Here is a 24742-nt window from a genome sequence, read left to right on the forward strand (position 1 = left end):
GATTTTAGCTCAGGTCACGATCTTGGGTCGTGGGATGGAGCCTTGCATTGCATCAGGTTCTGCTCTCAGCAGGGAGTCGTCTTCTCTCCCTCTCTCTCAGCCCGTCTCCCCCATGCACTCTCTCTCTCTCTCAAATAAATAAATAAATCTTAAAAATAAAAGAAAGCCAAGTTCAAAGGATATTTTGAAGAATAATGACCTTTTGGAAGCTTTTGACATTTCTGTCCAAACCTACCTTGAAACTTTTGTTGACAAGCCAATCAAAGAATCCTCTTTCTCTTTAAGCAATCTGTTATGCCTAAAATGGTACAGGATTAAAAAAAAAAAAACCACCAATACACATTAGACACTAGATCTTTATGTTTATCAAAGATATATGAAAATCTCATTTGAAACAAAAGACTATAATTTTAACTTTAAAGAACAATTTTAAAAATACTAAGAAAATGGATAGTTCTGTGATATTAAAACTTCCCCATCTAGGCAAAGGCAAAAATCAATGAACAGCTTCAAGATATTAAAATATAAATTAGGTATTATATATGTAAATAATACAAGTCTTCCTTTGACAGCTGGGGCAACCAGTTAACCTGCCCCCTTTCTGTCTCTGGTTCTTTTCCATCCCCTCCTGACCACAGACATTCCTTAAGGTTCATGCATGGTGTTGGCTTTCCTCTCTCCGCTTTCTTCCCTTTAGTAGTAACCTGTCTCTCAACTGAGCAAGTTTCCCTGTAAAGCTTTGCTTTGAAGTGCCAGTGGGTCCTCTAAATAGAGGTGTTCCTAGGCAGTTGGAGATGTGAAAAGTCCCTCCAAAGAAGAAATGATAAAGATACTGATAACACAGAGATTCTTGTTCAGTAGCACTGGGTGGTGCCTGGAAATCTGCTACACAGCAACGTCCAAAACCACCGTCACGGAAGGACTTGCAACCAACCAGGCTGGCAGATGTGCTCTCCAAAGGCCAAAGCTCAAGTTGCTCCCAGTGACGGTGTGTGCTTCCATAAGCTCAGGCAGCCTCACGTACATGCCGCCCCTCCCTCCCCTTGCCTGATACAGAACCCCCGCCAAAACTCCACTGAGACCGTGATGAGAAAGGTGCAATTTAGATGCTATGTAGCTTCAGAAGAGGAGAAAAGGAAGATGTAAAAAGCCAAAACTGACCCTAGGAAAAAACTGGTAGAACTGAATTTGGGGCAGGAGAGGAATTGGTAACTAGGAAATACTTGAAGTATTAGGACAAATCTACTTAATGATGCGTTGCTTTCTGCCCCACACTCAGGGAGCTCTGTTAGGACAAGAGGCTCCACTGGAAGGAGGAAAAGTAGGTCCTTCGAGATCACGGATGCTGGGGGCAGAGGTCTGGCCAGCTTGGTTACAGACACTGAGGCTGGAGAGAGAGGTCTCCTTGGTGGATGAGGAAGGATGCAGCCAGCACAGTGGCCAGCGCCAGAGAAAAGGGCAGCTGTTTTCTCAATTCTATACAAAGAGCTCTCTGCTCTCCTGCTTCTGGGCTAGAGGGGCTCATCAGCCAGAGCCAGAACTCGGCCCAGACTGTGAATTTGTGACAGCGCTTCAGGCCTATAGTGGATTAAATAGGGTTCTGTGGGCTGGCCTGCAGGCCTAATGCCATTTTTATAGAAAAGTATTTCTATGGTAAAATGTGTTTGGAATTCCCTATAACCAACTTACAAATAACGTTTTATAAGGACATATGTGTTTAAGCTTGGAGACTGCCCACATATAACACTTAGAGAAATTTATGCACTAACACGTGGGCTACAACCATAGTGCTGAAACACGCAGCTGTCTGTAACAGCTCTCATACTCTATGCATTCCCAAGAGCTGTATTAGCACCATCTTGGTACATTCCAAGAAGAACTATAGGAAAATACTTATTTGACTGACTTGCCAATAATAGAATGGAATTAGTGAAGAGCATTGTTGGAGGAAAAGCTTTGTTGTAACCAAAGTTATGTGCAAGTTGCTTACGTGTTATTTCTTCTGTGAAATAAATAATATATGTCTGTATCTCTTTGTCTGTCTAACTCTATTTTATTTTTTTTAAGATTTATTTATTTATTAGAGAGAGAGAGCGCGGAAGAGTTCAAGAGCACAAGAGGGCGCACAAGCTGGGACGAGGCAGGGGGAGGGAGAAGCAGACTCCCTGCTGAGCAAGGAGCCCGATGCGGGGCTAACCGACTGAGCCATCCAGGTGCTCCTCTTTATCTATTTTAAATGAAGTTTTCTTAAGTGTTTCCTGTCCCTCCAGAAGGGTATCTTATAGGCTATAAGGAAGGGTTTTATTCAGCCTCCCTTACACATGTGACCTTAACTTCTTTTCAGTTCCCAGGTCCTCTCCTTTCTCCCTTTGTCTTTGATTTTTGTTTGTTCGTTTGTTTTTAACTGAAAACTACAAACCCTCACCCCAGAAGAACATATACAAAAATCTAGCAATTTATTTTTCAGGAGTTTCAGAGAGTTTCCTGCTTTCCTGTATATGACATGACCCCATAATTAAACATGCAGGCTTCTTCATGCTCTCTCTCCCCTCTCTTTTCCCCCTACCCCGCCTCCCTCAAACTCTCTCACACACAATCCATAGGTATCACAGTTCCGGGGAGCCCTCTAAGGGCTTCTGTGATCATGTCCTGAGTGAGATGCGTCCTTTTTTCTTTTTTTAAGATTTTATTTATTTATTTGAGAGAGGGAGAGAGACAGAGATAGTGAGAAGAGAGCATGAGCAGGGAGGAGAAGGAGAAGCAGGCTCCCCCCTGAGCAGGGAGCCCATATGATTGGGAGCTCAATCCCAGGACCCTGGGATCATGACCTGAGCCAAAGGTGGGTGCTTAACCGACTGAGCCACCCGGGCGCCCCATGAATGAGATGCATCCTTATGTGGCACTCAGTGGAAGGAGTAAGGGATCAGAAAACCAGTCAGGACTCTGTTGTCCTTGCCACGTGCCACAGGGGAAGGAGCTCAGTTTTCTTTCATAAGTATGCTATTCCCTTCTTCCCTTATCAAGCCTTCTGTCTCTAGGTCTGACCCCAGCCAGAAGGAATATCATTTCTAATTTACCAACCCAGAGGGGAAGTCATTTCCAAATTTGCCCAAAGGCACTGGTTAGCAGAGTTGGGAACCTTCACCTGTGAAGCAGGTCATTTTCCACATTTTCCCACATTTTCTACATAAGGAAAGAGGTTAAGCAAGGCTAAATCTCTCACTCAGGGTCACATAATTGGCAAAGACAGAACTCAAGCTCTGCTGTGTCTAACCTCATTGCCCTTGTTCCCTCCACTACAGTTCACATAGTTCCCTCAGCATCTGTCTTGAAGGTCTGTTTTGTCAGCTCCTCTCTGTGTGACTTCTTTCTCAACCATGTTGTAACACTGAGCCTTCAGGGGACTCCCAGCCCTGGGAGAACCCAGAGTGTTCCCTCTGTGTCTCCTCTCCCCGCCCCCTCACTTTCTTACCCCACCTCTCTACTCTTTCAGGATTCTTCCATTCACTCAATAAATATAAGATGGTGACTTTTGTCTTCTATTCTCTAGTGTCTTGGCAAAATCAGAAGTGGAACTATATCTTCAGAATGAAAATAGAATAATAACATTTCACAGCACATTCTAGAAGAAGAGAAGCTTAATGTTTAATTCCTTTAATGAGGCTTGCCATATTTTCAAGAAGATTAAAAAAATGAGAAATGTAGACTATAAAAAAGGATTCAGAAGCAGTGTATAAAGGGTCTGTTACCTCATGGTACTGTGGCTTAAGTATAAAAAAAAACGGACTTTAGAGTTAAGCAAATAGGTTTAAGTCTCCACTTGACCAGTATCAAATTTGGACAACTCAGCCACTTTAAGGCTCATTTTCCTTATCTGTAAAATGGGGATAGTAATAATAGCTATCTTCTCATGAAGACTAAAGCATCTAACATTTTGCCTGCTAGGTTGTAAGTGCTTGGAAAATGTATTCCCCCTCTTTTCATCTTTTCTTAGGTTGCTAACTCCTTAAAGCATCCTATCTTATTAATGTTTATACCCTGCACTGGTGATGTAGCTATTTATTAAATATCTGTCAAATTCAATATTATCTGCTTTACTCTTCAAGTTATAAGATCAGTTTGTGGAGTGATTCAATTTCGATGCTATCCTATTAGTTGAAAGCATTATGAAACAAAATGTTTTAAGTAACATCACTCTAAAATAAGAAACCTTATCATTTTTTTTTCCAAGACTCATCTCTTTCTCTGATTTCCTATCTATCAACAGCTCTCAGAACAAGAGGCTGGCCAAACTTCTTATGATACCACAGAGTTAACTGCTTTTAACTAAGGCAAGAGTTGTGGCAAAATCAAAATTATCTCTTTGATTGACAATGTGAAGACATCTCTAAAAGAACAACTTGTGAAATAGAATTTAAAGCTGTCATTTGGCATTATGGTTTGACATTTGTTTGCAGTTACGTTTTTAACTACAATTAAGGGAATCAAGATATTTGCATGTATATAAGAAATTAGATTCTCATTTTCTTTTGGGTCTAAGGATCTAAAAGTTAAAAATTCTAAAATAAATACTCTTAATTGCGAGAGATCCTAGTTTGCCTGTTGTGTCAACTCCAGAAATGTTATTTTGAAACAATATTTCATGAAATTGCAGGGGAGAGTGCTGCAGATAGCCACACCTCCCTCCCAAATATAGAAAGCCAAGACAGCATAGCACGGCAGAAAGCTCAAAGCTGGTATGAGCTTGAGCCAGCATTGCTTATGAATTGTGTCACTTTAGATGGTCATTTTCTACTTCATGATCTTGTTTCTTTGAACATTTAGGTAATTACATTAGTGTATTACCAAAAAAATGGCAAGAAAGAACCACTATATCCTCAGAGACTAAAACAATGCCTGACACATAATGGGCACTCAATAAATATTTGCTGGATAGATGGATGTATGGATGAGAATTTAATCCGAATGAAACCATGATTGCATGAGTTAAAATTCAAAAGCTCCCAGTGTTCCTCTCAGGTCCAGAAAGCTTCTGACTTATCAAAAATCAGAGGTGGGAATACAGTCCAAACTCCTAGATTCTAGTTATAATCTTCTTTATTAGATTCTTAGTAAAATCCAAATTTAGGACCTAAATCTGTGTTGTTTCCTGTAACTCTAAGGCATCTTTATCTCTAGAACTGGTTCTGAAGAGGAAATTAGATGTCTGTATGATATTCAAAAAGGGCTACATATTTTCAGCTTTTTATAACATGGAAAAACATGGAATATGCATCTAACAATGTTTTTTTTCTTATCATTCCTCTAGATTTCTAGCAGAAAGACTCACAAGAGTCAAAATTGATCCCTTTTAGTTTCTTTCAACACGAGCTTTTTTTTTCATCATCAGTGTCTTAAAATGGTTTTGTATTCCTGAACAATGTGTAAGCTCTTCCATGGGTATAGTATATAAGTGTGATTTTTGTTTTTGGAATTGGGATTATCTTTTTCAAATATATAATCATCTCTGTTTACATTACTCAATGCCCATTTCATGCTAATCAGGGGAAGTATTTGTATAATCACATATAATTATTCTTTCTGCCTTGTCCCACTAAAGAATCGCACAAGAGTCTTAGAGTCTGGGTCAGAGGCTCAACAGGGTATCAAAGAAATCTGAAAGTCCTTCTCATTTCTATAGTCATAAATGTCAAGCAAACTTACCACTGCAGACTTTAAGTCTATGATTTTTAAAAGAGTTCATTCAAAACACCTTATACTTTGTGGAAATGTCATAGGGAACTTCATAACTCTGAAAATTCAGTGAATAATTATCACTTCATTAACATTGTTTAAATCTTGGCCTACTATATTTTAGCATCTATAATCTACTAGATTTTCAGTTTTTGTTCTAAAAGGGAACATATAACAGCAGTGGTGTTTTGCACTCAGCCTATGAGAGGAATGTATATGGAATGGATTCCACTTTGGGTTGTATCTAAATTATATTTGTCTCCAGAGAGACTGAAATTTGAGCATCTCGAATACTCAGCAACACCCATTTTACAATAAAGGTAACTTCTAGTGTACTGACAGGCACCCATCTGGAAATGCTTGTTGGAATTTTCTAATCAGTAAGACCTCTTTTCAAATAGGAAACCAGGCTTAAGAAATAAAATGGACCAAATTGCCAAGACTGTGCTGTCTGCTACCTCTAACAAGGGCATGGCCAACCACATCCATTCTGTATACTAGCATTTTAAAAACCAGGTCAAGTGCTACTCAGTTTCCATCGACTGCTGTTCCTTATTTGATTAGGTTTACTATTATAAAATTCTAATCTCATACCTAAAGTTGTATAATACCACTTGAAGGTAGAACATGGCATTAGTTTTCTATTGCTGCTATAACAAATTGCCCCAAATTTCGTGGCTTAAAACATCACAAATTTATTATCTTATGGTTTTGCAGGTCAGAAGTCCAAACGAGTGTTAAGGGGCTAAAATCAATGTGTCACTAGGGCTGGTTCTTTCTGGAAGTTCCAGGGGAAAGCCCCTTCCTTGCTTCTTCCAGCTTTAAGAGGCTGCTGGCACTCTGCGTCCTAGCCTCATGAATCCAATCTCTGCTTCCTTTGTCACATCATTATCTTCACCCACATTAATGCTCTCGCCTCTCTCTTATAAAGGCCTTGGTAATTACATTTAGGGCACAGCCAAATAATCCAAGATAATCTCCCCATCTCAAGACTTTTAACTTGAATCACATCTGCAAAGTCCCTTTTGCCATATAAAGTAACATACAGACTCTGTAGATTAGGACATGGATATCTTTGAAGGCAATTAGTCTACCACAACTGTGATAAGTTAGAGATGGCCCTTATTAATCCTATAGCAACCACTAAAATAAAACTAAACAAAAGATTTATAGCTAAACAGCCAAAACAGTGGATAAAATAGAATCATAAGACACATGCAAAATCCAAAAGAAGGCAGAAAAAAGAAGGAAAAGCACACAACAGATGAGATAAATAGGAAACAAATAGCAAGATGGTAGATTTAAGGCTAACCATATCAACAATTGAATTAAATGTAAATTGTCTAAACATTCCAATTAAAAGGTGAAGATTATCAGATTGTATTTAAAAAAGTAAGATTCAGCTATAATCTGCCTATAGGAAGTTTATTTAAAACGTAATTGACACAAATAATTTAAAAGTAAAACAATGAAAAAAATACACCAAGTTGATGCTAATCAAAAGAAAGCTGAAATACTATTGATATCATATAAAGTAGATTTTAGAACAAAGAATATTACCAGGAATAAAGAAATTCATTTCATAATGATAAGTGGATCGGGGCACTTAGGTGGCTCAGTTAAGGATCAGACTCTTGATTTCGTCTCAGGTCATGATCTCAGGGTCATGAGATGGAGCCCCGTGTCAGGCTTTGTGCTCAGCTCCACGCTCAGCTCTCCTTCTTCGCGCGCGCGCGCGCGCGTGCACACACACACACATACACACACACACACACACACACTCTATCTAAAAAAAAAAAGAGTGCAATCACAAAATTCCAACACAACTTTTTGTAGAAATTAACAAGCTAATTCTAAAATTCACATGTAAATGCAAAGGACCTAGAATAATCAAAACAACTTTGGAAAAAAAACAATTTAAATTGGGACACCTGGGTGGCTCAGTCCTTAAGCTTCTGCCTTCGGCTCAGGTCATGATCCAAGGTCCTGGGATTGAGCCCCGCATCAGGCTCCCTGCTCAGAGAGAGTAGGGAAGCCTACTTCTCCCTCTCCCACTCCCCCTGCTTGTATTCCCTCTCTCACTGTCTCTCTCTCTCTCTGTCAAATAAATAAATAAATAAAACCTAAATGGTCAAAAGATCAAAGTCAATACCTGAATTCAAGACTTCTTATGAAGCTACATATTTAATACAGTGTGGTACTAGTCTCAAGAAAGACAAATAGATCAGTGGAACAGAATAGAGAATCCAGAAATAGGCACACATATATGGTTAATTGATTTTCTACATGGGTACTAAAACAATTCATTGGAGAAAAGATAGTATTTTAAAACCATTGGTATTAGAATAATTGTATATACATGTGTGAAAAATGAACTTTGATTCATACTATGAAATATATAAATTCAAAATATAGATCTAAATATAAAACCTAAAATCATAAATTTCTAAAAGAAGACATGGAAGAACAACCTTTATGACCTTGAGTTGGGCAAAGATTTCTTGGATTCAACACTAAAAGAACACTCCATAAAAGAAAAAAATAACCCTGATAAGTTGGACTTCATTAAAATTAAGACTTCTGTTTCTTATAAAGACAGTTTAGAGAATGAAAAGACAAGCTGTAGACTGGAATAATATATTTGCAAAATAAACATCTCATAAAAGACTTGTTTCCAGAATATGTAAAGAACTTTAGAAACTCCATTATATGACCATAAACAACCTAATAAAGAATGAATGAAAGATTTGAACAGACACTTCACCAATGAAGATATACAAGTGGTCAATAAGTACACAAAAAATACGCTCAACATCATTAGTCATTAGGGAAATGCAAATTAAAGCCATGGTGAGATACTACTACACACTTTCATAATGTCTCAAATTAAAAAGTCTGAACATAACCAAGTGTTGACAAGGACGTGGAGAAACGAATTCTCGTACCCTGCTGGTTGGGATGTAAAACAGTATAACCTCTTTGGGAAAGTTTGGAAGTTTCTTAAAAAGTTAAGCATTACACTTAACCTTGCTACCCAGGTGTTTTACTCAGGAGAAATTAAGGGATTATCTATAAAAAAAACTTGTACAGAGGTATTGATAGCAGCTTTATTTGTAATAGCGCAAACCTGTGAAACAACCTATATGTCTATCAACAGGTGAGTTGATCAAATAAATTGTGGTGTGGCCATACAATGAAATACTACTCAGCAATAAAAATGATGGGGCACCTGGGTGGCTCAGTCGTTAAGCATTTGCCTTCTGCTCAGGTCATGATCCCAGGGTCCTGTGATTGAGCCCCGCATCAGGCTCCCTGCTCAGCGGGAAGCCTGCTTCTCTCTCTCCCATTCGCCCTGCTTGTGTTCCCTCTCTCTCTCTGTGTCTCTCTCTGTCAAATAAATAAATAAAATCTTAAAAAAAAAATGAACCATAATCTGAGCAAGGAATATCCTCCACCTCCAGGGTAGAGATCCTCACGTTGGCTTCCAAGGGAATTTCAGAATTTCGATGGGCTCCGCCCCATGCCAGGTGCACACCTCCCAGTGAGAGGACTATTCTGTCCATGCCTGACTGTCGTCAGACTTGGCCACTCAACTTGTTCTTGCCACTGAAATGTGAGAGAATGCACCAATTCTGAGTAGAAGCTTTAACAGATCCAAAGTTTTGGAGATTTTTCTTTTCCGTCTGCCACAAAAAATAGCATTCCTTGGTAAGAGTTGCTCCTTGAGCTACATCCTGGAACAAAACGTGGGGCACAAAGCAGCAGATGACACATAACATGAGCAAAAAATAAACTCTAGTACTTTGAGCCTCTGAGATTACAAATATGTTAAGTTTGAGTTGTCCCTGAAATATAAAAGTAGAGCAGTCAGTGAGTTGGATTCATGAGTCAGATACTCAGAATAGAGAATAGATCTGAGCCAGAGATAAAATTTGGGAGTTGTCAGCATCTAGATTGCATTTCAAGCATAGAAGTGGATAAGATCACCTAGAGAAAGAGTAGAAAGGAAAAAGTGCTGAGGAACACAAACATTTAAACGACAAGTACGGGAAGATGAGTCTGCAAGGGAGACAGGAATGGACAAATATTTGTAGGAAAGCCACAAATGAGATTTTTAATGTACTCCCACTTTTGCTGTCCTCATTCTTTGTTTCTTCTGTTTCACTTACTTCAGCCTAGCAACTACTAAGCAAGCATCAGAACCTGCTGGGTGCACCTCACACTCTGAAAGATAAATTTTTCTTTCACATTACTGGATTTTGAGCACCTTTTGGACAGGGATCCTGCCTTCCTAATTCACCTCTGTCCTTTCAGGGCCCAATGACACTGCCTTATCCCAAGTGTGCATAGCTGACGGTAAACTCTACCCTACTAGTCACCTGCCTGGTCCTTCACCATAGTCTTTCCCTTTGATTCCTTTTCCTCCACATGCATGTGCTCAGGCTTTAATCACTAATTATTTTTTAAATAAATATTGAATAGATACATGGGAGCTGAACATAGGTGTAAAGTATAAAGTAGTACAATACAGTGAACATTTTTGTGTCAACCACTCAGTTTAGGGAAAAGAACCTTACCATTAGCTTTGAAGTCCCTTTGTGTTTCTCCCCAGTCCCACCACAGTGCCTCATTCCGCAGAGGAAACCACCAACTTGCATTTTGTGGTTCTCAGCAAACTAGGAATAGAAGGGAACTTCCTCAAATGGATAAAGAGTATCTATTAAAACCTATAGATAACACCTGATGTTTCTTTTCTTCACTTTATAATCTTACCAAGTTGTTTACATTCCTTAAAAAAGTTAGGGTTTGCATATATTTTATCTTCATAGAAATAAAATCATACTATAAGTGTTACCCAATGTTTTTTTTCTTTGTGCTCAAGATTATGTTTCTGGGATTTGTCTATTATGGTGCATGTAGCTGAAAAGCTTTCATTTCTTTATCTGTATTGTATTCTAAACTATACCACAATTGAGTTATCCTTTCTGCTTTAACTATATTGTGTAAGTTTTGATATGTAGCAATTTCATTATTGTTCAATTCTAAATATTTTTAAATATCAGTTATGATTTTTTACTTGACCCATGACTTAGAAATAAAATTTTTTAACTTCCAAATACATGGAGATATTTTACATATCTTTTGTTACAGACGTTTGTTTTCTGAGACTATGGACTCTTAACAGTGCTGTTCAGTAGTATAATGTGAAACACATGTAATTTTAAATTTTTCAATTGCCACATTAAAAGAGAAAAATAGGTAAAATGTGTAATATATTTTACTTAACTCCATATATACAAATTATTTAAATATGTAATCATCTTTAAAAATTATCACAGATATTTTAGATTTTTTAGAGGTACTAAGTTTTCAAATATGGTGTCCATTTTAGATTTAGGCACATCCTAATTTGAACCAGTTACACTTTAAGTGCTTAGAAGCTACATATGGTTAGCGGCTACCATGTTGGACCATACAGGTTAATCAGACAACAATTGTTTGAAATTTACTTTCTGGCCTAGGATGTCCATTTCATGTGAGCTGAAAATAATTGTGTGTTTTTCTACTAATTGGGTACAGGGTTCTATACATGAACCTTAAATCAGTCTTATTTGCATTGTTAAAATCCTCTATATTCTTACTGAATTATTTGTCTGCTTGACCTTGGGTTGCTGCATTATGGCTTTCTTTTTTCTTTTATAGTTTTGTGATTTCTAAAAAATCAGGATAGCATAGGTCTTGACTTTTTATCTGTAGAAAATCTTTGAGTCCCAAGTTGAAGATAGCTTGCTCCCAAAAATATTGGTGTTTTTTCTACCAGGCATCTGGAGATAAAGTTAACCTATTACCACTTTAAGATACCTTTTCAACATGAAGCTCTTCTAACCACTCAGGTTGTATGAATTCACAATAAAAATCTGCATTAGGGTTAGTTTGTGTTTACAAATTCCTATGAGAGATTTATATTTTTCCCTCTACCTAGCAACAAAATTCAAAACCAGTAATTTTCTTTTGTACCTTGAGAGTTGTTATTTGAATTTTACACATACTAGGTGTGAATTTCACACATTTACTGCATGTGCAGTTCTTTGAGATGCAGCTTCATGCAGGTGAGTTTCCTTTTAGACTCTCTCGCCCGAGCCCTTCATGGCTATGAAATTTAAAGCTCAAGTTCATCAGATTTGGAAGGTACCTTCAAGGTGAGAATTGGTTTCAATGCTCTACTTATTGTTGGGGGTTCTTCCTTTTACTTCACTTTTTTAAAGATTTAGTTTGAAATAATTACAGAAAAGTTACAAAGACAGTAAAGAGAGAGTTTATGTTTCTCTTTGGCAGTTTTTAATAACAATGACACATCTGTAAAAACTAAGAAATTAACAGTATAATACAATTAACTAAACTACAGATCTCATTCAGATTTCGGTAGTTTTCCACTCCTATCCTTTTCCTGTTCTTTCACTTGAGTTTTGTTCTCTGCATCCTTCCCACTTTTTGTCCAGCTTACTGATGAATTTTAAGATTCTTTTTTATAAGTTAAAAAAAATGTTTACTTATTTTCAGTAGGAGAGTTGTCAAAGTACCTAGTCCAATACACTTCTGGAAAGAGAAGTCTGGGTAGTTTTTTTTTAATAAGTTTCCCTCAAATGATATTCATAATCCTGGTTACCAAGTACAACATGTCTTCATATGCTTGTGTCCTTAAATTTTTCTAGCTTAGAAATGTAGGCATTATTTTTACTATGGTAAAAAAATATTTAATAATATTTTAAGAGTGAGACTAGAAAAGAAATCAAGAGATAGATTGAGAGTCTATTATAATACTATAGGTGGGAGAAAAAGTCAAGAGCCTTAACAAGGAAGGCTGTTGGTAGTGGGAAAGGGAGAGAGGAAATAGTTTGGGGTTCACTCAGAAAGCAAAATAATAGAATTTGGTATTGAATGGATGCGGTGGGACAAGGAGAAGAGTCAGAGAAAACTCAGGGATTTCAAGCCAAAGATTTTGACTCTTGAAGATTTTCAGAAGTCAAAAGGAAAAGCAAGATTGCAGGAGATGATAGTGAATTTGTTTTTTAATGGATCTGGTATTAATGGTTCATTAGGGTGGGGATATCTAACAGGCAGTTATAATTGAAAGCCACAATTTTGAGAAAGGAGTTTGAGCTAAAAGGAACAGGGTGGTGATAGAAAACAAGAGATTAGAAAGAGGAATAAGCAATGTAGAAGAATTACCTACACAGAAACTAAGGAGGGACGCAGTGATTACGGAAAAGGGAAGGAGACCTGATCAACAAGTGTGTTTTGCCACTACTTGTGATATTCAAAGGCTTAATTTCAGTGCCCCTTTGAGATGCTCTTATGAATCTTCTGTACTTACCTCCACCCGGGGGATTACAAACTAAACTTTAAGATCCATTTATGTGGATTAAACTATTAAAATGTTCTTTGTGTTTTCAATTTTCTAATATGTTTTGTACTATACCGTACTTGAGACATTATCTTCTACTTAATTTGGTTTGTTCCTATCACTTGAGACAAGTAAAAGAAAAATAAATCTAGCAGGAACCACAAACGTGTTGATTTTATGGCATATCCCAACATATTTTCCCTTTTTTTAGGAAGCAAAATATTGTCTAGTGTTAGAATTTAGTCAAACTTTGGAACCATGTGTAATGTTTTATGATATTTATGACTCCACATATGTTGTTACTATTTCGTGCAAAAGTAATAACATAACTTATTAAGCAAAAATTAAGTATGAGAAAATACTTACCTTGTATGTAGTGTTTGTAAATGGCTGTTAATGGTAAAAGTAGTATCTAGTGGCAGTGTATATATTGTTAAAGAGAAGAAACAGATTAAGTTGTGAATTACTATTCTCTGAGCCAGGAACTGCAATTTAGGAAGAGTATCAGGGTCTTGACTCATTTGTTGGGTTTATGGTTCTCAGGGAATTAATGCTGATTTCACATCAGAAAAGCATCGAACAGCTGCAGGAAACCCTCAGACAGAAGCTGCTGAACGATGATAACTGGAGAGAGAAGGTAATGATAATGTAAGCTTTCATCAGCATGTGTCTTATTTGGTTTTTAAAAATTCTATCTCTTTGGGGCGCCTGGGTGGCTCAGTCGGTTAAGCATCTGCCTTCAGCTCAGGTCATGATCCCAGGGTCCTGGGATTGGGCCCCACATCAGGCTCCCTGCTCGGCCAGGAGCCTGCTTCTCCCTCTCCCTCTGCCGCTCTTCCTGCTTGTGCTCACTCACTCTTTCTGTCAAATAGATAAATAAAATCTTTAAAAAAATTTATATCTGTTTGCCAGGAGACTATTCCAGATATCTTTGCTTCTATGATTCCTTCTGGAATTTCCTAGACCAAACATGCTTATAGTGTGTGTCTTTTCCAAAATATTAGACAACAATGGGAAATAAAAAGGTAAGAACGGAACTTAAAATCTTGTAAAATTAAGATAGCCCTTAGTGCTCATGTAAAAGTATAGTTTTTATTTTTAAGTATTTACCTTTTTCCTGTAAAGGGACAGAATCTGCATTTGACTACATCCTTAAAAGCAGGGGAATATTTATTTATTCTCACAATTTCTCTGCTTTTAAGAAGATACTACAAGAGAATGTAAAATGACAAAATTACTCAGTTATGAACTTTTGGCAAAGTAAAATGAGGAAGTATTTAGCTCACTGTTTACAAAGAAAATATTTTCTCTTACAGTACTGAAAAATGCATTAATTTTTGTCTTTGGATTTTTCTAAATTTTTCAGAGTTTCAGTAATAAAGATGTATTACTTGCATAATTTTAAAGGATACAAATAATATTCTAAAAATTATTGGTCCCTACCTTCTCAGGCCTTGTACATCTCTAGTCATTGAGGCTGCAACCCATCATTTCCCTGTCATAAACTTCTGATACTCCTTGATTGATCCCTGGGCCTTATCCTGAAAAATTCCCTGAAGCCTTTCCAACTCTTGCCCAGCTGATGCCTGCCCTAGCACTAGCCTTCATCCTTGGTTTTCTGATAACATTGTAAATTTGCATCTAGAGGTAGAGCTGGCTACTGAAATTCAGATTGCTTGACTAAAGTCCTGACAACCTGTTTGGTTATTATCAGATTCTTCTCCCAGATGACTAGACCCTATAACTTGTAACCTCAAGCAACAAGCAGTGGCCACGTCAAACTAACATCTCCACCTGGACTCTTCCACACCCTACCATCCACCAAATTGAAACCCTTTAGATATTGTTGCTGGCTCAGGTCAGTCCTAAATTTTTCACTTTCATTTACATTCCTTACTCAGTTGGCCAGACTCAGGCATTACTGGCTCTCTATAAAGCAATCCCACTTTCCTTGTCCTTCAGGGATAGCACATTCAGGCTCTAAGAGAAATGATCACTATAACAACAGTTGCATAGAGGCAACAATTAAACGTTGAGAATGCAGACTAAAGTTGCTCTAAGTGGTTCATTCTTTGTTTTATTTTGAAGTATGGACTTTTTTTTTCTAAAGATTTTATTTATTTATTCATGAGAGACAGGGGTGGGGGGGGGAGAGAGAGAGAAGCAGAGGGAGAAGCAGGCTCCCAAGGAGTAGGGAGCCCGATGCGGGACTCGATCCCAGGACCCTGGGATCATGACCTGAGCCGAAGGCAGACGCTTAACCATCTGAGCCACCCAGGTGCCCGAAGTTTGGACTTTTTCTTTTCCTTCTTCTCTAAAGCCTGCATTTCTTTAATTCTTTCTAATTTTTATTAGCTTTGGGGTATTCACTTGGCTAGTCTATTCTTATTCACTTCCTCCATCCTTACCAATCCATGTTTGAAAATACAAAAAAGACGATCAACCTAACCAGCAATCCAAAAAGTACAAATTGAAACAATGAGATTATTTTTTTAACCCATGCAGTTAACAGAGTGGTTTTGGCATTGTGGTAAGGTCTTGTGAGATAATCTTTCATACTCACTCTTTAAGGGGCTGGAAGTTACAACAACCCTTTGGAGAGCAATTTGGAAGTATGTGTGAAGAGAGATTGTAAACATTTCATCTTTTGATGCAGAAATTTCCCTGATGGAATTAATGTGAATAGAGATTCACAGATTCTTCCCTTCCTTCAAACACCTGAGCTCCTCTTAGACTGGTAGAGTGAACTTTCCTGCCTTTGCTGTGTAGAAGTTCTTTATCTTCATGGTAACACCCCATGAAGGACTTTCAGATACAATCTACTGGAAAAGTCTCTGCATTTACAATTTATCACTGCTGTTTACTGTACCCTGTCTGTGAGGTGCTAACACAGCAAGTGGACCAAGTTAATGTTAGCATTTGATCATATAATGATCTTATAAAAGCATTATGGTCTTGCTTCATGCTCTTAATTTGACGATGAAAATAAACCTATGTAAGATTTTCTAAGTTCTTGCTAAGACCATGATATCATTCTAATAAATTAATTATATCATAGATGTATTTTGGCATGTATAATTTTCTATGATATAAATGGGCATTTCATTTTGTTGAGAGGGCATGACTTCTTGTTAATAAATCTTATCATTTAGCTTAACAGTAAATCAAGATCCAGACTAGTAAAGCCAAGGAATGATAATTATGTCTTGGCTGTGCTAGTTATTGAGACTATGAATAAAGAGTTCCCTAAAAGTCCTCTCATCAGAAAGGAAAATCACTAATATGACATTGTCATCTCTTTTTTGGGTCACTGTGCCTTTGTGTAGGAATGAAATGTTCCCTTTACAAATATATAATACACATATTAGAATAAACTTCATAACTAAATGCTTTTAACATTCAAAAAAAGTAGATAGCAATTTGTGCCTGTACTTAATTATTTTAGAGTATGTAAAAAGCACATAATAGAATCAATAGTTGCTATGCAACAAGGATGGCACATTTTAAAATAAACTGCGTATTTACTAATTGCCATGGATTTTTATTTATTTAAAGTATTCCTTTGATATGAAAAAAATAATTTAATGTGCATACTGAACATTTAAAATTGGTCCCAAATACACAGTGTTGTTGCTTTTCAGTTAAAATTTTTGTAATTAAAAAATTTCCTATAGCCAAACTGCTGACATTAAGTGATAGTCATGTGTTGACTATTACTTGGTAGTGTGATAAACAAATTCCAACCAAATATTTTGTTAGATTATTATTAACATATCCTATTTAGGAACACTTTAGAATTGTACTACTATTGACCTCATTTTAAATAGTACATAGAGCTTTTAAAAACCAATAGTTAAAACAAACAAACTGAACATTACTTCCTGGCTGAGCAACTGGATTAATAGTGAAAATGCAGGGGGGGGCAAGGGTAGTTGGAGTTTATCTCAAGAAATAGTCAATTCTATCACCAAAGGGAAGCAAACAGAACATCTAAAATTCTTCAAAATAGAAGAGCCAAATGGCTGAATAATTCCTAATGTGTTTAAGTGTACTATTAATGGAATTTAGAAGGATAACTTGTAAAATAACAGAATTTGACAGGGCTGAACTTGTCATAAAATATAAATTTTCATTTATGCAAAATATCATCTGATTTAAACCCTTAATCAAGATAATAAGAATAGTCTCCATTATTAGAGCATTTATTATATGCCAGGCCTTGTGCTTAATGCTTTCCATAAATGTAATTTTAATTATTATTCCCATTTGCACATGGAAAAAAATAAGGCTCAGAGAAGTTAGGTAAATTGCCAAAGTTATATAGCCAGGAAATAACAACTGATACAAACCTGGAAAAAAAAAAAAGAAGAGCTAACTACAAAATCCAAAACTTCTGCATTTGGCCTAGATGGACTAATAGGAGCCAGATTTACCCTCGTTCCTAACTAACTAAGCCACTGGAGAAAAGATAGAAAACAATGGTTTCCAGACACTAGATATCGGACTATGAAGGACAATGATTCTTAGAGATAGGAGACAAATGGGATAAACTCTGTGATTGCCCAAACTTAGTTCCTTGAAATAAATTTAAGGCCACAGTGCAGGAAGTGTGAATCTAGGTAGTTTGGCAGGTTCTTTGAGTTAAGGAGACCAGAGAGATCAAGATAGCTACAATTCACAGGATAGTGTTCTCAGGGGAGAGCTGCACACAGAAAGAATGCTGGAGATCTACAAAGAGTCCCCATTAAGTATATGTATGGTCAGTGCATATGTGTGGGGAAACTACCCAAAGGCAGGGAAAGACCCATCTGAAAGGACTAGAGAGGAATACCATATGCTCACACAAGGCCAGACTGGAAGACCTATAATTCACAGGGCACTGTGTAGATACTTCTCAGAAGGTTCTTGCATCAGTAGTAGGAAAAAATTAGCCCTAGACTAAATGCTGAGCTGATTCTGCCTAACAAATTTTAAATGGAAGAACTATAAAAATCAAGCCGATTCAAAGAAACTTAACATCCCAGAAGAGAGTTCAATAATACTCATAGGAATATAAAAATATCCAGCATCTAACAAGGTAAAATTTACAATGTCTGGCATTCAATCAAAAATTGCCATCCAAAAGGAAAAGGAAAACATGACTCATGATGAGAGAAAAATCAATGAATAAAAACTGACTCAGAAAGGCACGGATATTAGAATTAGCAGACAAAGACGTTAAAACAGTTACGATAACCGTATTCCATTTGCCCAAAAACTAGAGCAAGAGGTGAGCATGTTAAGTAGAGATATGGATTATATAAAAAAAGATCTAAAGTGAACTTCTGAGATGAAAAGTACAATATCTAAGATAAAAAGTACACTGGATGGGATTAGTGGCAGATTAGACATTCAGAAGAAAAGTTTAGTGAACTTGAAGACACACAACTGAAACAATCCAAATGAAATAAAAATAGGAGACTCAAAACAAACAAGAACAGCAGTGAGCTAGGAGACAAATTCAAGTGGACTAATATATGCATAATTAGAATCCCCAAAGGACAGGAGAAAGAAAGGACAGAAAAAATATTTGAAGAAATAATGGCTGGAAAAATTTAAGATTTAATGAAAATTATAAACCACACATTCAAGAAGCTCAACAAACCTCAAGCACACCAAGGAGCATTCTAATCTAATTGCTCAAAAATAGTGATAGAAAGAAAATCTTAAAAGCAACCAGAAGATAACAGACATATAAAGAGGAACAAAGATAAGGATGACAGCAGATTTTTCATCAAAGACAGTATAAGTGGGGCACCTAGGTGACTCAGTTAAGTGTCCAACTCTTGACTTTGGCTCAGGTCATGATTTCAGGGTTGTGAGATTAAGCCCCGCATTGGGCTCCATGCTGGGTGTGGAGCCTGCTTAAGATTCTCTCTCTTCCTCTGCCCCTCCCCCCCTTTTATTCTCTAGAAAAAAAAGACAATATAAGCAAAAAGAATGTGGAAGTAAAAGTACTGAAAGAATGAGGGGAGTGCAAGCTGCCAATCTAGAAATCCACACAAAGTGAAAATATCTTTCAAATATAAGGGTGAAAGATTTTTTCAGAGATGAAAAAGCTGAGCAAATATATCACCAGCACATCCACACTGTGAGAAATGTTAAAAGAAGTTCTTTAGTCAGAAGAAAAATTACACCACGTGAAAATATAGATCTATACAAAGGAATGTAGGGCATCAGAAATGGCAAAAATGTGGAAAAACATGAGTCATTTAATAATTTGAATTTCTTTAAAATATGGTTAACTATTGAAACAAAAATATTAACAACCTAATATGAGATTTATAAGATGTAGAAGCAAAATATATTACAAAAATAGCCCAGTGTCTAAGGGAAAATTAGAAGTATACTATTATGGGATTCCTATACATGAAGTGATCTATCACAGACTGCATTAAGTTAAAGATGTAGTCTATAAATTCTAAAGCAACCACAAAAATAGAAAAAGAATTATAGCTAACAAGCCAGCAAAGGAAATAAAATTGAATTAAAAAAAAAAACTCAATTCAGAAGAAGACAAAAAAAAAAAAAAAGGAAGAAGAAAAAAGATGAGATGGACCAAATAGAAAACATATAGCAAGATAGCTTTAAAGCTAATCATATCAATAATCTAGTTAAATGTAAATCATCTAAACTAGGGGTCAGCATACTTTTTCAATAAAAGAGCAGTTAGTAAATATTTTTGCTTTGTGGGGACACTGAGTCTCTTTTGGAACCACTCAGCTCTGCCCAGCATAGCTTAAAATCAGCCATAGACAATAAGCAAATGAATGGGCATGGCTGAATTTAGTCTGTGGGCCATAGTTTGCCAAGCCCTGGCCTAAATATCCCCATTAAATGACAGAGGTTGTCATGTTGGATAAAAATGCAAGATTCTACTATATGTTCCCTACAAAAAAATACACTTTAATGTAAAGAAATATTTTAACAAATACATTAAAAATAAAGGATGCATAACACAAAGTATATGCTAACACAAACCAAAGGAAAGAGGAACTAGTTACTATTAGAAAAGTAAATTTTGGGGCTCCTAGGTGGCTCAGTTGGTTGGGTGGCTGACTCTTGATTTCCGCTCAGGTTGTGATCTCAGCGTCCTGGGATCGAGCCATGAGTCAGGCTCTGCTCAGCACAGAGTCTACTGGAGGATTCTCAGTCTCTCTCTCCCTCTGACCCCCCCCCCCCAGTGCTCTCTTTCTCTTTCAAATAAATGAATAAATATTTTTAAAAAAAGGTAAATTTCAAAACAAAGATCAGAATATTTAGAGTATTAGGGCTGTAATGAACATCATTTCATAATGTTTAAGGGATCAGTTCACCAAGAGGACATAATAATCCTAAATGTTTATTCACCTAATAACAGGGTTTTAAAATTGATAGAACAGCAAGGAGAAATAGACAAATCCATAATTAGAGTAAGAGATGTCAATAATAGCCCTTTCTCAATAATTGATAGAAAAATACCTAGAAAATTATTAGAGATATATTCTGTGGAAAATAATACAATAGTTTTTTTAGAACAACTTATTTTTAAGAAATATATTGGACAACACTATTAACTAACATGACCTAATTGATATTTATAAAATTCTCCATTTAACAGCAGAATAAACATTCTTCTCAAGTGCACATGGGACATTTACTAAAATAGATCATATTCTGGAGCATAAATAACTCTCAATAAATTTGAAAGGATTCAAGACATACAAAGTATTTTTTCTGACCACAGTGAAATTAAAATAGAATTTATTAACAAAAAGTTATCTGGAAAGATCCCCAAATATTTTGAAACTAAATAAATACCAAGTCCATGCCCTTAATCACTATGCTATGTAGATGTGTGAGGAGACAGGCTACATGGAAAAATGAAACATGCTGAGCCATGGGTTCTACCAGAAACATCGAAGTGTGCACACCCCTTCCATCTCATAGTACCTCTGTGATCTTGATGAAGGTACTTAACCTCTCTGAGCCTATTTCATAATCCACTGTGAATAATAATTATATTATTATTATATGTTATAAGAATTAAATGAGTTAATATATAAAATGTGTTCTGTACCATGCGATCCTACCTTGTATTGGTACCAAGTGAATATTCTCTCCTTTCATACTGAGTTTACACAGTTCTTGGCAGGACTTCAACACATATTCTGATCCCTTAGCATTGTTTTTTTTTTTTACTGCAAAGTTTATGTATTTGAATAATCATCTACTTTTACAATATATTTATTCAGCAGTTAATTAATAAATAATCTGAAGTATTAGTTTTCAACCAGCATTTTTTTAACTTTTGGAAAACAGTAAAATAATTGATTTTTAGGAGATATATTTTTTAAAATTATATACGTACATCAAATATAAACAAATGACCTAATTACTACTTCAACATCTGAAATTCCTTTGCTTTTATAGGGATTGTCATAAATGAATGAATATGTTACAACATGGTATTTGGCTCCAAAACAGAAAATTATTGCAGAATCAACCACAAATATCTCACTTGGAAAATAGTGAAAAGACAGAATTTTGGACATCAGTATTAGACACAGGTGTTATAAAATACTAATTATGCATTTCAATACAAATACAAAGGGAATTAAAAACAACATACTCAGAATGCTCTAGAGTCATCAGGAAGCCTTCACCAAGGAGGGAGTTTGAAGTAATGGGAGATATGGATAAATAAAAAGCAAAAAAATTAAAAACTGAAATGTGTACAGAGATAACAATTTATTTTACTTTGTGTAACTCCTAAGCTCATATATTATTTTCCCCATGGTTATTAAAATTACTATTAGTTATTATATAAGTGGTTCATATTTTATATAAGCACCATCACCAGATTAATTTATTTTGCATAAACATAAGTTCTGCCATCTAAGATATTTTATTCTTTTATCTAAGATATTTTATTTTATTTTTTTCAAGGTTTTATTTATTTCTTTGAGAGAGTGAGCGAGCAAGAAAGAGCAGGAGCAGGGGGAAGGGCAGAGGGAGAGGGAGAAGCAGGCTCCCTGCTGAGCAGGGAGCCAAGCTCCATACCAGGACCCCAGGATCACGACCTGAGCTGAAAGCAGACACTTAACCAACTGAGCCACCCAGGTGCCCCTATCTAAGATATTTTAAAGAGCTTATATCAACATATAAAAAACATAAACATAATTTGGCATGAATTCATCTTCTCAATGACAAATAATATACTGGCTTAAAAAAATCACTGTGTTTGTTGGCTCATCATTTTGTTCAATCTATTCAGATTATGAAGGAACCAGTGGTATCTTTCTATGCTACAGTGTCAACACATTCAGGTGGCCCTTGGCATTGTTGCAGCTTCCTTAAATGTTTACAAATCCCACCTGAAGCTCGTTACTTTGCTTCTCTTTCTCTGGTTGTGCACATTAAAAATCAACTCAGTAATAGTAAATCACTCTTCTCTCTTCTATTTACATGCTTTTTCTTTCCCACCTTCCTTCTATTCCTTTTTATTTTTAAGATTTTATTTATTTATTTGTCAGAGAGAGAGAGAGAGAGCGTGCATGTGCACAAGCAGGGGGAGCAGTAGAGGCAGAGGGAGAAGCAGGCTCCCTGCTGAGCAGGGAGCCCCACGCGGGCCTCGATCCCAAGACCCTGGGATCATGACCTGAGCCAAAGGCAGATGTTTGACCAACTGAGCCACCCAGGTGCCCCCTTCCTTCTATTCCTTCCTTTTTTTCTCTTTACCTACAATAGTTGTTCCAAGGAATAGTTTAGGGACAAGAAGGACTTGCTACCTGACTTGCTACTTGACTTGTTCAGTCCATCAGCTACCTCCTTTTCTTCCCTGAATACCTTCTGTGTTCCATCCTCTTCTAGGGACTCCACTGATTTCCTAAATGGCCTCTTCCCCATAATAAATTAAAAAAAAATTTTTTAAAGTCCTAAATTCTTTCTGTCATCTAATTTATAGTTTGTCCTGTCCCATCTAGTCTGTATATATTCTTACTCTCTTAATTCAAGCAATGAAAAGGAATGAAAGGATTCAAGGCATCTTTGGGAGGCAAAGTGAATAGAACTTGGTGTTGGATTAGGTGTGAAGGGTAAAAATGATGTCCCAGTTGCTGACCTGAATAACTAGATGGATTGTGGTTACTGTGTCTTGACTGGGGAAGGAACAGGTGGGGAGGGGATTGTATCTAGGTTTCTGGTTCATACCGTTTATTTGAGACACCTGTGGTATATCTCGATGGCTAGCAGGAGATGGGTAGATGTAAGTACCTGGAATTCAGAAGAACATCTGTTTTGGGGTTTTTGTTTGTTTGTTTTTTCCTGAGTGCCCCTGAGGCTTCCCTTGCCTTTAGGAGTCTGAGAACAATACATTTGAGCAATGCTATCATGTTCCTAAATGATCCTTAGCATCCTTTTTCTCAAACGGTCCAGAAACTTATTTTGAGAGAGCCAAAATAACTCCTTGCATTTAGTATAAACATAATTGTTTTGCCTTGGAGGAAATGCTTAGTCCTATAACCAGTGCAACAAACTCGACTGACCCCACACTGGGGCTAGTCTTTTATCTGTATTTTATTTAACTTAAAGGACTTTATGTAAACTTTCTTGGCAAATTTTCTGTTTTCTGGTACCCTGGTTTCAGTGTTTCCCTGAGAAATTAATGTTGACCTCTTTCCTCCTCTCAGAGTGATCTGAATCACAGAGTCACAGGAAGTCAAGTTTGACAGTTTTTCTTCCAAGTTATCTGGCATTTACTCCCTCTAAGAATTCATAATCATGGCACAATGTAAATCTAGAGCCAGCCTGTCACTGAGATTCTCTAATCTCACTAGACGAACCAGGCCTGAATGACTCCAGTACTCATAGATTTGTTCTCTCTCTTGCTCTAATAGGCAGAGCCAAAACCAACGGTGAAAAACCACAGAGAGAGAGATGTTGGCTCAACTAAAGGAAAAACTGTCTAATGCTTAGTGCTGACTGAAAATGGAAATGCTTGCTGGGAAGGAGTGAGTTATGGTTTCTAGTGGTATTGAGGCACAGGGCAGACAATCGTTTGGTGCAGATTCTGTGGTAGAGACTGGAGAGTCAGAGCATAGAAGTAATCTCCACTGACTATTGAATCTCTGCCTGTGCTAGAGCTTTATACATATGTGTTGTCCCGTTTATCCTCATAACAACTCCCAAGGCAACTAGTTGTAACTCCACCAGGAGAGGTTACAGTCACAATTTAAGATTATACAGCTAGAATGTGGCAGAGCCAGGGTTTAGAGCCAGGATTTAAACTCAACTTCATCTGAATCCAAAGCCCCTGCTTATTCTTTCCACAATTCATGGAAGCTTGAGAAATGGAACCAGGGGATTTCTAAGGTCCCTTGCAGTGCTGTGGTTCTATATAAGTACAACATGGATACAGTCATCACTGACTTGACTGTGTTTTCCTTAATCATCCTTCTGGCCTCAATCACATTAAAATGATAATCTGTGACTCCAAAAATTTCTGGGATCTCCATCAAGAAAAGACCATTAAAAAAAATCAACATTTGTACTTTGTATCCCTTCTGAGCTTTCAACAGAACGTAG

At 36.7% G+C, this 24742-nt stretch overlaps 1 protein-coding gene across 1 annotated transcript in view; it reads left to right on the forward strand.

Moving 5' to 3' along the window:
- LEKR1 (leucine, glutamate and lysine rich 1) overlaps window positions 1-24742 on the forward strand; it is a 187259-nt gene that overhangs the window by 140383 nt on the left and 22134 nt on the right. The window contains exon 10 of the mRNA XM_027587434.2: window positions 13682-13775. Coding sequence (XP_027443235.1) covers window positions 13682-13775 — 94 coding nt within the window. The remainder of the gene's footprint in view (window positions 1-13681; window positions 13776-24742) is intronic.

This window comes from Zalophus californianus, chromosome 1 (assembly GCF_009762305.2).
Source record: "Zalophus californianus isolate mZalCal1 chromosome 1, mZalCal1.pri.v2, whole genome shotgun sequence".
Taxonomy (NCBI): Eukaryota; Metazoa; Chordata; class Mammalia; order Carnivora; family Otariidae; genus Zalophus; species Zalophus californianus.